This window comes from Fusarium musae, chromosome 4 (assembly GCF_019915245.1).
Source record: "Fusarium musae strain F31 chromosome 4, whole genome shotgun sequence".
NCBI lineage: Eukaryota > Fungi > Ascomycota > Sordariomycetes > Hypocreales > Nectriaceae > Fusarium > Fusarium musae.
Window position 1 is genome coordinate 962,682 of NC_058390.1, and position 13,364 is coordinate 976,045.

The following is a 13,364-nucleotide window of genomic DNA, read 5'->3' on the forward strand; positions in this document are numbered from 1 at the left end:
AGACTGTGGTTACAATCAGCCCTGATAGTGGATCTCTTTGCATAACATATTCTCGTGACGTCGAGATATTAATAAAGAGGATATTTATAGATTAAGGTATAAAGACTTTGTACAAAACTTAAGCCTCTTTAATACTTAAGTAAGCTCTATAGGCCTCTTTTCCCTAGGTTTACTATCTAGAAGTTCCTAAAAGATACTCCCTTGGAAGGCCCTCGCTCTATAGGCGGGGAGCCTGTGTACAATATCCCGCTCAAGCTAGAAGAAATAAATAAAAAAGAGGACGAAGAAAGAATACAAAAAATCCTGGCGTCGGGCCCGGCGAGATGTAACTTAGACAGTCAGGGGTGACTATTGAGAAAAAGCGTGAAAATTGGAAAAAAAGGAAGAGCTCGTTGGCAAAAGATGTCCAAGGGAGGTGGAACTTGTGACAAGACGCCTGTCTGGCGTTATCGTAGAGGCATTCAGTCGTGCTGATATCAACGTTGCGACTAGACAGGCCGTGGTTCTGGTGGCGTTCTGTTATTCGCTTGCTCACTCAAGATCGTCGCGAGATGCCTGCATCATCATGAAAAAGCTTGCGTGAATCCATCATCGTTCAGAATGGTACGGCCGTTTGACATCATTCATGGGTAAAACGTTGAGTGAAATTTGATCAAGGGAGGGCTCAGTAAGCATCCTCATCTGTCCATTCACTGCCTGAAATGATGCGGTTACCATCTTGGTCAATCATCACTGGCCCATTATATGAGGCCGTCGGAGGTATGCCGCGTATGCGCTTGGATTGACTGCTCGTGGGTCGACCTGGCTCAGGTGAGAACCGCTTATTTCGAGTCGCCCTTAGCTTGGCGTAGTAGGCATCTGAAACGTCAAGCTCAGGCTCGCTGTTATCGTCATATGTCTCCCAGTTTTCAGATCCGGAGATGTTAGTCGATGCCATTGAGTTGCCAGAGATCTGTCTTGGCGGAGCCATCGGACGGTAGCCTTGTGAGCGGATGGTAGAATATGGGTCATGGAAGCTCTCTTCGCTATAGTATTGAGAGTTGTTGCTTGGGTGACTGCTGAACTGTGAATTGTTGCTGGGATGACTGCTATACTGAGAATTGTTGGAGTTGGATCTCGCTGTTCTAGGGCGATCATCATACACGTCCTCAGGCTCAACATGGCGAACAATGCTGGAATTGAGGCCCATGGACTTGTAGGGATTCATAGGGGCTTCGAGATCACCCCGAGCCATCAGGTCACGCATCTTGGGAGGAGGTGCCCGCATCAAAGGAGGACCAGGTCGGAAAGTATCAGCTCGCGACTCAGCACGAGGCCGTTCGGGAGAGTTGTTTCCGTGCTTCATGTTTGATAGCGGTACTCGAGCAGGAATTCGCGATGGACTCCTTGCAGGGCTACCAGGTATACTAGAAATGGAGCCTGTAGCTTGGTGTCCAGATCGCTTAGGAGGCATGCCAGCTGTAGGGGTTTTGGTCATGGACCGAGGAGGAGCAGACTTGGTTGCAGCTCGGTTTGGTACAGACTTGGGTGGTTTGATAGTTGAGGGAGGTGGACCAGCGGGTGTCTTAGAACGAGGCGGTAGTGCACCCTTCTTTGGCCCATCTGAGGCCTCAATCTCGTCCAAGTAACTCTCGCCATACACGAGGAAAGGTCGCCCATATTCGTCTTCCCATTTGGCAAGAATCTTGCGTAGATCGGCTGTGATCTTGGGGAGTTCTTTGGCGATACGCTTTCGCATCTTTTCCTCGCGGAGCAGCTTGCCAGGATCTCGCTTCTCACCCTTCTGGCCGCGTGCCATGAGTCGCGATGCGTCCTGACTGGAGGCAGCGAGATCATCACGCTCCTGGATCAAACTCTTGTGTCTATCTATGAGTGCCAATGTGGGTGCCCGCTGTTCTTTGAGAGCTTCCAGGCGGGCAATTTCACGCTCATGGGCCTCCAGAAGAGCGTCGCTGTAGACATCGGAAAAGGCAGGGGTGAACTCAAGCATCTCATCCTCGCAAAAGTATAGCGCATCCCAGAGTTCTTGAAGCTTGATGCGGGAATCTTCGACGAAAAGGTGGAGGTTTTGACGTTTGAGCTCGTTCAGTCGTGCCAGCTCGTCCTCAAACTCATTGATCTGTCGCACACCGCAGCCGCGGTTCGCGTTAAGGAATGGCTTGGTCTCGCTCTCGTCAACACCAAGCTTGATCCATAGAGCCTCGACGGAAGACCTGAGCTCCTTGAGCTTCTTTTCGCGGTTCTTCTTCTCATCTGAGAGTCTGTCGCGCTTGGAGCGGAGTCGGTTGATGTCTTCCTCATGTAGACCAAGTTGCTCAGGCGCATCGCGATAGTACTTGACGATGGCGCCATCTTGCTGCGCTTGGGGAATGCCCAGCTCAGCCCATAGGCCAATGGTCTGGTCGGCAAGGGCTTGGACAGTAGCGATACGACGAGAATACTCTTCATATACTCGTGTGAACTCATTGTCAAGTTTGTCAACGTAGGTGGAAGAAAGGTCAAAGTTGGGAGGAATGGACTGGTTAGGCCCTGTAGGTGGTAAGGGGATTTGGACGAATGTGGGCTCAAGATGAGAGGAATAGGATTCAAGGGCCACGACGAGTTCTAGGTGATGTTAGTGAGTGATAGAGAAAAGTTGTAGCTGCGAACGCACTCTTGACTTGCTCGAAGCGCTCCTTGTGGAGGCGACTGATTTGTATATGCTTCTCCTTCAGTTGTTGTAGGCATTGTGTTAGGGGATATGTGATGGTCAAGTCGTCACCGTCTTCGTAGTCACGGCGACGTTTTGAATCGTCCAACGATGCCTCCATTTGGTGAATCATGGTAATGATCTTCTTTGCCTCGTCGACCATCTCCTTCTTTTCTGAATTGACTAGTCGCACTTGGCTATTGAGTGCTTCAGACAATGCTGAGAACAACTGCTTAAGTTAGCGAGCTGCAATATGCTTTGCGACCAAGGAAACTTACCTCAGATTCCCGAGCTTCGCGCTCATGATCAGGGACGCCGATCTCATCGAAGAGACCGTGCAGCTGGGCAATGCTGTTGTTAACCTGCTGCGCAAGGTAACTTGTGTCCACCATCTTGCTTGGTATCGCGACTTTGGCCGTTCAGGGGATGACGTGATCGGTGACGATGCTATATACAAGCAATGGGGTGAACAAAGGCGGTTGCGAATAAACGTATGTAGAGAGTATTTAAAATGCGTGCAGCGTGCAGCGTGAATCGTAGTCTCGGTTCTATTGGGTTGTTTGCAGTGCAACCGTGTGTGTCCAGTCGGTGTGTTTACTTTCTCTCACATATGGTCATCGAGTAGTGAAGTTTGTCGAGGCGGGAATAGCATCCTATGCGCAAAGCGAAGTTGAAGATAGGTATCCGTAGGTAGGTTTGCGAAAATTAAGTGCAAATGCCATGCACCGCAAAAGCGGATTCGTGATGATCAATTGACGAGTTGGAGAAAAAAAAGAGAGACTTTGAAAGCGGCTGAGACAAGAGAGAGTCCAAGGTCAAGTCGGAAGATAGACGGAGGATCTAGCGACATAACATGAGAGTATTCACGGCGGCATCTGTCGCAATATGGTAAACGATAGGAAGCGGCGAGTTGCTACAGCAACCTCCCTTCCGGTTCAGGGAATGTGTAATTGGCGGGCTATTTCGGGGCGCCCCAGTGTTTCAAGCAAGCTTACCCCGCTGAAGCTCGCTTTTGACAGGGATGTTCCAGGGCTGTGAGGCCACTGAAAGCTTGGTAGAAGCGCGGCGGGGGCTGATCACCTTAGCACCTGTTGCTACTGAGCTCCAGTGGCCAGTGGCCAGTGGCCGTGATTGGCCTGGAGTGGGAATCCCATCTAGCATCCTTGGCCCTCTGATTTCCAGGGACGGGCGGGCGGCCAGCTTTTGGCCCGTCCACGATGCCAGAACCAGGAAAAAAGATGGGATTTAATTGAGGACGGTGTTCCACTGTTCCGCCTTGAGATGAGATCGAATGATCAAAGTGTTGTGTGCAAACATATGTACCTATTCTCGCTTAAACATCTGAACCAGCGGTCTAGCGGCCACTTTATCACTAGGTAAGCCTTGAGGAGTAATAAAGCTTCCGGCCTGGGCACAGGTAAAGTTGGTTCCTTGTTTTTACCCCATGGGTCCAATATCGCACAAACATAAGGCCTTAGCAAGACAAGCATGAACCCGCAGTGGTCCGTATATCATCCTTACGCAAGTGTGTTCGGCGTCTTACTCCAACTCCTTGCATACAGTAGTTCAGTTGAGTTGACATGCATGTGCAGAAGCGATATCTAGTTCACAGGATAAGCGAATCAAGACTCCGCAAGCAGCAGAAGAAAACAAGACGAGACGGCCATGGATGTTCGTGTCACAAGAAAAGTAAGAAAGCGCTGAGCCGCAAGCAGAGTTTTCTTGCCATGGTAGCAACGGGGTAAGAAAAACAAAAAAAAACTCATTGTTCACATACAGCAGCTACCCGGGTTGCCTGTTGTTACCATCCATTAATCAGGTCTCTTCCATGGATTGGTCTTGTAAAAATCATGGTTTTCGTAAACAATCGTTTCAAAACTCAGCCTACGATTGGCGAAGAGCACCTGCAGCTGCAGCTGCAGCTGCAGCTATTATAGTCGATGTTTGTAACAAGCTTATGTACCTCGAATCCTTTCCAACGTTACCTTAGTACTTCTCACCATTCACTACCACTCACTCCGCATGTAAACAAAAAAGCATAACAGCGGGTTCCCTGGCATTGCCATAGCTACCCATCGTCTGCCCTCTGCAGCACATCTCACACATCGCCGAGGCCCCATGAACCTTGCCCCAATCGATCCCCGAGGGTTAATTGATTAGTTAGGTTGTTTACCTATCATTTATCGTACTGGTAAGGCCCAAGCTCCCCATGACATCTGCCATTGCTTCTTCCCATTCACTCCCCCTCACAGCTCTTGACGTATCACCTGGTGCGTGCTCTAAGCCAACGCTCGAGGCCGTCTCTTGTAATCAAACCGTCCGTATCATTCAGTCGCCTATTCTTCCCTTCATAAAAACTCTTACCATTACCCACGATGCAGCAGCTGTTTGCTAAGTTAGCTCTTCGCGCCATCTGGTGAAACGGGCTAGTCTGTCGGTTGCTAAAGTGCTTCTGCGTCATTCTCACGAGTCCACATCTTGAGCGGAGTGCGTCCAGATCGTGGTCGATCGATTTAATCCTTGCATTTTACTGTCGCCCGCTCCGGATTTGTACCGTAAACGGGAAGTTCAGCTCGCCCAGGAAAAGACGCGATGCCTTCACTGGATCCTGTCCACATTTCTTTGTCGATCTTTAGCAAGACCTGAGAACAACAACCTTGATATCTACCGGGTATCGAAAATCTATTAAAGCACCCATCCTGTGCCCAATGCTCCAATGCTCCGATGTCAAGTTTCCCATATTGACAATGAACAGGCAGCACAAACACCAACAAGAAAATCCCAAATCCCCCAATACCTTTAGAAAAATTAAACAGACATGTCCAAAAAGTTCCAATCAGCTGCTGGAGATCCCATAGGTATTAAAGCAGCGAAGAGCATACAGTGGTGGCCATTGTTGCCCGGAAAAGTGCTCTTTAGAGTCATCGGCTCTTTTCAAGACGCTCTGCGCATTTGAAATTCCTGGAGTGGATGTTGAGACCAAAGACAATACGTGATGTTCCGTTGCCATATCGTCGGGCTCGTTTCGTTGTCGCTGCATTGCGTGATCCTCATTGCACTTTGTGTCATTGCAATCATTGGGCGATGCTCCGAAACCGATGGCCCGGAGTCGCTCGTGTCGCCATCTCTCTTCCATTGTAAATCGATGAAAAAGACATCCGGATCATTGAAATGACCTTTGGAATCTGGTTCTCTGGTGCTATCATAGCGTCTTTGGCTTAGATGCTCTGTGATCACATCGTACTCCAGGATGGCATGCCATTGTCTTCTATGCCAGCCTTCAAGCCATTGTCGTTCATCTCCATAATTCCATACATATCCCACGAGAGGTAGTTTTGCAAATCGCTGAGATCTACTGCTTGGTGGTCCATGTGTGAAGTCGTAGCTCCTGGGGGTGTCCGTTGAGATACTGGCTGCTCGTGCTGTAGTTTGGATCGTGCGGGCGTTACTTCGGGTTGACTGCTCGCCCCAGACACAGAGCCAGCTCCTCTTTTGCTCGCAGTTGGACTGCCGCTCTCCACCTTGTTCCAAGCATCACGGTCTATCGGCTTCATATCACTGCTTTGACCTTGCGCAAGACGTGCCAGGCCAAGAGCTCCCATGGCCTCGTCAGGACTGCTTGTGACGGGGCTCCCAGTCAAAATCGGAGACCTAGAAAACATTTCTTAATAACGAACTGCATTGAGGGGTTTGTATTGCGCACCTTTCCTCATCGCCATGCAGAGGACGGTCGCTCATATGCTCATCCTGGGCAAAAGTCTTGCGAATCTTGGCTAGCCATCTTTCAGTCGTCGTTGCCTATTACCGTAGTTAGCAGCAAAACTCATGGCAAACGTTACGCCGGCTATTTCACATACTAGAGAATCGGCGAGTGGGAACAGAGCTGCCATTGTCCGTAGGATCTTGCTGTTACTTTCCACGGCATTGATTGCGTCCACAACAATGGTTTCTGCATCAGGTCTACTCAAGTCAAGCAGTCTTGCAATGTAGTACAGCATCACGCGGCTACTATCATAAGCAAAGCAGGGAAGGAGACTATCGGCAAGATATCGTGCACCATGTTGTACCGCCTCAGCCAAGATAGTAGAGATCTGCTTCGCGTGGTAAAAGCAATCAGCTTGCAAAGATTGCAGGAACTCTTGCTGGTTAGGTGGGAAGTAGAAAGGCTTGATCAACTTGAACAGATCAGGCATAGATATTCTGTAAAGATCTAGGAGATTGTGGTGATATGTGCAATGGAGTAAGACAAGTGACCCGAGCTGATCGGATTCGAGGCGTGCGTAAATAGTGTCAGTGGAGTATGAGATGAACTCGGGAAGATGTCGTCCCCATGATCGCAAATCGGCATCAAGAGCTGCAAAGTCAGATTCGGGAAGCCACGGAGGCGGGCTCGTATTCAGATGCTTTACATATCTGCATTCAGTTAGATGCCGGTGTCCGTTCAGAGGGCTTTCGGGTTCCAAACGAACCTGACTACCCGTTTCCATAAGGTGACAATTCGGATGTAGTAAGCCATGATACCCATGTTGGCAGCCGGCCTTCGTGGGACAATCGCAGGAGGGAGGAATTGTAGAACGTGGCCAACACCGAGCGTCTCTGTTACACAAGGGATCCGAAGTCTGAAGTTACGTTCGTTACATGGCAACTGGATTTTAATATCGGCTTCACGCAGTAGTGTTAATTGATCAACACCACTACCAGTCCAGGCATCTAGGATGTAGCAGGCCCACATGAGTCTACGACGACTCTCCTTCTCAACGGCTGGAGGGGATGACTCGTTGGCCTCTGCGCAGAGAATGTCGGGTGAGAATTCGACGTTGAGCTGTAGTGCATGAGCCATTCGGACTGCGAGGCCACTCAGCATCAGAGCCTGGGTGTATTCGCCTAGTCTAAAGTGGAAGTCGTAAAGTAATATGCATGTCTGAACAGCTGTGTCAGTCATCTGCGAGCCAGAACATTGCGGGAGAATTACCATGAGTCTTTGGACTGAAATCTTGCCAAAGTTGGTGAGTACCAGCATTTCAGCCTTTTGTGCCCAGCTGTTACCCGCAGCTCGGATCAAGCTAGCTTTGGCATCTTGATCCTCCAAATTGATAGACAGAGCATAAAACCTGGACAATTAGTGCGATGTTCACATAGTTCAGATTGAGGGACATACTTGGCTCCTTGTGCGCAAATAATGTGCAGTAGTGCCTTTTCGTCATCGGACTCAAAGCCCTTGTCTAACAGGCGAGCAAATGATGGTCTATGTACAAAAGCAAAGCATCGGAGAGGATGAATGTTGGCAAAATAGTGGTCGACTACAGTACGAATATTGTTACCAGATGGGAGATCTGGTGATATGAGCCTAGGGGAGATAGGTCAGATGAATTGACCCGGATCTTTGGGAATGAAGCATCAACTCACCATGAATGAATAGACAACTCGGTATCATCGGAAAAGTCTATGGGTGGATTGATGCTGCTGGTATCTCTGGTGCTTGACCGATGAGACGTTGCGACATCGTTCTCCCGTGACTGGATGAGACTGTGTGACCTCAGGCTCTCTCCAGCAATTGAGGAAGCATCCAAAGAGGACTCTAAATCTTCCTCAGTCGAGCCCGAAGTTGGTGCCTTACTGAGGTTGCGTGCCCAGCGAGGAGCCGAGCCTCCGTCATACTGGCATTCGAGATTACGGGCGCTACATCGTGAACATCTCGGGCGGTCGCCGTCGCATTTAGTCTTTGATACACGACAGCTGGTACATGAGCGATAAGTCCTGATCTTCCTCAGGGACACAGGAACTGATCCACGCCGACTGCCAGACTTTGAACCGTCATCGTCAACACACTCGAGTTGGAGACGTTCACAATTGCGACAGCCGTTGGGCCGACCGTCGCATTTGACCTGCGGTTTATCGCATGTGAGTTGGATTAATCTCTTATCAGACAGACACTGAGAAAAATAACGGCACTTACCTTTCTCGCGCGACAGACTCGACAGCCCATGCTGCTACTGCTGCTGCTTCGGTTGGCGCTGGCAAGACTCTCACTGTCAGCAAGACTCCGTGAGGTCTTGTGTCCAAGAACCAAGTTGAGGTCTTCCATGGTCGTCGCTGTAGATTTCCCATCTGCAGGTAGTTCCCCTGCCCTGCTCATGGCGAGCTGGCGAGCAGCCGATGGCGTGCGTGGGCCCTTTGCTATCAGAGGCTGGGCTGCTCTACAGCGACAGCAGGTGGATTGACGCCACAGTAAATCTTCGGGGAGATTGATTTAGGCGTCCTTTTAGAGCCTAGTTTGCGGTCAAGCTTGCGCTATGTGGGTTAAGTAACCCTTGTAACCGCTGTCAGCCATATCACGACATTGGCCTTGACAATGGCGATGGGCCTTGGTTCGCTGAGCTGAGTGAGAGCATCCCACGTCTGTGAACGGGGACTTCGGATGTCGGAAATCCTTGGTTGCTACCATGCCCCTTGTAATTAAATACGTAAAAGCACCCGCTCAGTTTTCTGCTCATGATTCCTATGTATAGTTGAACCCCCACTCTCGTCAGATTTACACCATCGTCTCTTGGTATGATGACAACCACCATCAGCTCCTTGTCTCGCGGAGAATATTGAGCAGAAACTCAAACTCCGCCTTGCGCCATCGAGCCGTTGCAACTTTCCCCGCAATACGGAGTAGGTGTGATAGTGATTTAAGGCTGTGACACTTTGAGCCTCTCGCAGTTGAGTCAAAGTGTGCGAGACTACTACTCGATGACGAATATCACTTCAATTTGGTGGGACAACTCGTTTCTCACGTGAACATTCTCGTAGCTCTTCAATATGTCTACAATTCTGTGAGTCGAGTTGTAAATACCCAAGAGCAAGTTCGTTCGACCGCTGGACGTTGGACATATTCGAAATCTCAATCCCTACTAGAATGAAGCAGTGGAATATGCATGGTTATCATCACGATCCTCCCCGGATCAACACCCACTTTCCGACCATGATATTGCATTTCGCCGGTACGAGGCATAGACTAGAACATATGGTAGATCCAGTCTCCAAGTCGTCGATATTGCACCTGAAGATTTTACCCATATATCATCCAGACAGCCATTCAAACATTAAATGGACCAAATCTGTATATACTGTGTGCCACGGGTAAGTAGTCATGCTTTTATTCCAGCATCGAAGACAATAGCTTCTTCCTGGTCTTGCTTGGTTTGACTCATGTGTGCCTTTCATAAATCGTACTCTGTATTACGAGTCCGATCCCCAACATACTTAGAAGCATAAACTACTTATATGGGACGACAATTTGAATAAACTTAGGCTTCTCGAATAACTTATCGAATTACTGGGCATCCAGCTGCGACGTTCCGATCATAAGCCTTAATGACCAATCGACGACCCGGTGTTGCTGCAGGGTAGCCGACTTGCTCGAGTAATATCAACGATATGGCTCTCTCATGATGAAAGACCCCATCAACTGACATGAGGAACTTCTCAAGTTAATCAAATCTTACATCAAGCAAGGCCAGACGTTGGTTTCCAGAAACAGAATGCTCGCAACAACTGTACGTAGAAGAACAGGACAACTAACCCTATTCTCATGGAAAATCTATGACAGATCTCAATGCCCGATGTCGCTTGCGATTATACTCTTGAACTCTTTGTCCTTATACAGAGACACATGCTCAAGCTCTAGTTGCAACGATCGTGCTTGTCGGCCAATCCTGTTATCATCACAGAGACTGTCAAAAGCATGATGATGGAGAGCAGTGCTCAACGATAGCTTCCTAGGCATGGCCAATATCTTCTGATCTTTATTCCCAAACTATTAGTATTGAAAATGAAAATAAAAGTATGAGTCAAGTTCTTCGACTTGGACACCTTAGTTGATGATGCTTGTCACTTTGTTATATCGGAGGTCCCTTATCTTTTTTATCTTTCCCCTTATGACTCAATGCCGCCCAATTGCAGCCCTCCAAAAGACCCCTCCATCCCCCCCCCACCAACATCTCGATAACTTTCCATCTACAAAAATAACCCCACCACGAGTTTCAACATCTAGCATAGCTGAGAACTTTCGAAAGCGAATAGAAAACACAGAGAGAATACCAAACGAAGCCGATCACCGATCTTACGCCAATTGACATCATGTCCGACCCTGTCGCTGAGGTCACCGAGGGCACTGTCAAGCTCGTGCTTGACGAGGTGACGGGGGAGCAGGTCACGCGCAACGAGTTGAAGAAGCGCACTCAGAAGCGAGCCAAGAAGGCTGCTGCCCAGGCCTCGCGAGAGGAGAAAGCGAAAAACCAGGAGGCTAACCCTAAGCTTGCTGCGCCTAAGCCCAAGGTCCAGGAACCTACCCAGCTCGACCCCGATGCTATGTTCAAGCAGGGCTTTCTCGCCGAAGTCTACAAGGAGCGACCTGTGAAGCCTGTAGTTACTCGATTCCCTCCCGAGCCGAACGGATATCTTCATCTGGGTCATGCCAAGGCTATCGCCATTGACTTTGGCTTTGCTCGCTATCATGGTGGCAAGACGGTAAGCTTGGGAGCGGGCTGTTGTGATTCATATTGCTAATACGTGTTAGATTCTTCGGTAGGATACTGTCTGACAAGTGCTTTTACCCTAGCTAACAAGGAAAGATTCGACGACACGAACCCCGATGAAGAGGAGGAAGTTTACTTCGAATGGATCCTGAAGATTATCAGATGGCTTGGTGGGCATCCTGTATCTGTGATCCTGAAACCGACTTGTTCTAACCTGATATCAACACAGGCTTTGAGCCCAGTGCCATCACCCACTCAAGTGACAACTTCCAGAAGCTCTTCGATCTCGCCAAGGAGCTCATCAAGAAGGAGAAGGCCTATGTCTGCCATTGTAACGAGGCCGAGATTAAGCTCCAGCGCGGTGGAAAGGAAGGAAAGGAGGGACCCCGTTATCGATGCAAGCACGCCGAGCAGGATGTTGAGACGAACCTCCAGAAGTTTCAGGACATGCACGATGGCAAATACGAGCCCCAGACCGCTTTCCTCCGCATGAAGCAGGACATCACAAGCGGAAACCCCCAGATGTGGGATCTTGCAGCCTACAGAATACCCAAGAAGCAGAAGCCTCACCACCGAGCTCCCGAGTGGAAGATCTTCCCTACCTACGATTTTACACACTGCCTTTGCGATAGCTTCGAGGGTATCACTCACAGCCTGTGCACGACCGAGTTCATTCTGTCCCGTGAAAGCTACGAGTGGTTGAACAAGTCCCTCGAGGTCTACGAACCTATGCAGAGAGAGTTTGGTACGAGTTCCCCATTGCGTGGAGCCTAGATGTAATGCTAACGAACAGCAGGCCGACTTAATGTTAGTGGAACCATTATGAGCAAGCGAGCTCTCAAGAAGCTGGTTGAGGGTGGCATTGTCCGTGGCTGGGACGACCCTCGACTCTATACACTAATTGCCATCAAGCGCAGAGGTATTCCTCCTGGTGCTCTTTTGGCCTTCATCAACGAGCTTGGTGTTACAACAGCCAAGACAATCATCCAGATTGCTCGGTTCGAGCAGACCGTTCGCCGATACCTCGAGAACACAGTACCAAGACTGATGCTGGTTCTGGATCCTGTCCCCATCGTCATTGAGGATTTGGAAGAGACCCAGGAGCTCGAGGTTCCCTACTCACCCAAGGACCCCAAGTTCGGTACACACAAGGTCCGCCTTACCAAGACCGTTTACATCGACCGCTCCGATTTCCGAGAGGAGGACATCAAGGGCTACTTCCGACTTGCCCCTGGAAAGACTGTTGGTCTTCTCAACGCTCCTCACCCTATCAAGGCCACTTCATTCGAGAAGGACGAGTCAGGCAAGGTCACCAATATTAAGGCTGTGTTCGACAAGGAGAGCAAGCCCAAGACTTACATCCAGTGGGTGCCTGAGGGCTCCATCAAGCTAGAAGCCCGAGTGCATAGCGCTCTGTTCAAGTCTGATGACCCCACAGCCGTTGAGGGCGGCTTCTTGAACGACGTCAACCCCAACAGCGAGGTTGTCTATCCTGAGGCCCTGGTTGAGGAAGGCTTCAAAGAGGTTCGCGAGAGAGCTCCCTGGCCTGTCACTGCTGGCGAGACGAGCGAGGCTAGCGGCCCCGAAAGCGTTCGATTCCAGGCCATGCGTGTTGCCTATTTTGTGAGTATTTATCATACTGGATCTCAACCTATAACTAACAATTCTTCAGGCTATGGACTCGGATAGCACAGATGACAAGATCGTGCTCAACCGCATTGTTTCATTGAAGGAGGATCGCGAAAAGAACTAGGAAAAGGTGCGATAAATAAAGAAACGAGCCCACTTTAGAAGACTGAGACGTGTTTCTGCTCTGCTTTGCAACAGAGACACGGCGGACTTGTGGCTTGAAAGAGTATGTAACAGAAATGTATTCATGATGATGTCGAAAGTTGTGCTTGACGGGGAGTGTAGACGAGAGTGGTAGTAAGGAGCGAGAGATACCTAAACCTATAACCATAGCTGAAGATGATTTGTATTCTATATGATCAGGCATGATCAACTATAAATGTGTAAGTCTAAAATAGCATTGAAATGCTTATCTCGAGGCGGAATCCATGAGTTTTCATTGTTGATCGTACTAACTTGTGGCTATGAACGGGTAATGGCATCCGTTACCTTGCAGGGCTGAGATCGCAGATTCGGGTATTTTC

General features: G+C 49.3%; 3 protein-coding genes across 3 annotated transcripts; 1 reads left to right on the top strand and 2 right to left on the bottom strand.

Moving 5' to 3' along the window:
• Positions 1-664: 664 nt before the first annotated feature.
• Positions 665-3,081, bottom strand: J7337_005251 (uncharacterized protein; the record flags this gene model as incomplete). Its single annotated transcript, XM_044822933.1, has 3 exons — positions 665-2,604; positions 2,654-2,918; positions 2,968-3,081. The coding sequence occupies 3 exons, from the start codon at positions 3,079-3,081 to the stop codon at positions 665-667; spliced, it is 2,319 nt and encodes a 772-aa protein (XP_044681424.1).
• A 2,841-nt stretch (positions 3,082-5,922) lies between these two features.
• Positions 5,923-8,774, bottom strand: J7337_005252 (uncharacterized protein; the record flags this gene model as incomplete). The annotated part of the gene is made up of 7 exons (XM_044822934.1): positions 5,923-6,340; positions 6,393-6,487; positions 6,547-7,102; positions 7,159-7,800; positions 7,848-8,036; positions 8,096-8,622; positions 8,646-8,774. 7 exons carry the CDS (start codon positions 8,772-8,774, stop codon positions 5,923-5,925), a joined length of 2,556 nt encoding a protein of 851 aa, XP_044681425.1.
• Positions 8,775-10,813: 2,039 nt separating this feature from the next.
• On the top strand, positions 10,814-12,964 carry J7337_005253 (uncharacterized protein; the record flags this gene model as incomplete). Its single annotated transcript, XM_044822935.1, has 5 exons — positions 10,814-11,203; positions 11,303-11,381; positions 11,441-11,956; positions 12,008-12,834; positions 12,884-12,964. The coding sequence occupies 5 exons, from the start codon at positions 10,814-10,816 to the stop codon at positions 12,962-12,964; spliced, it is 1,893 nt and encodes a 630-aa protein (XP_044681426.1).
• Between the last annotated feature and the right edge of the window lie 400 nt (positions 12,965-13,364).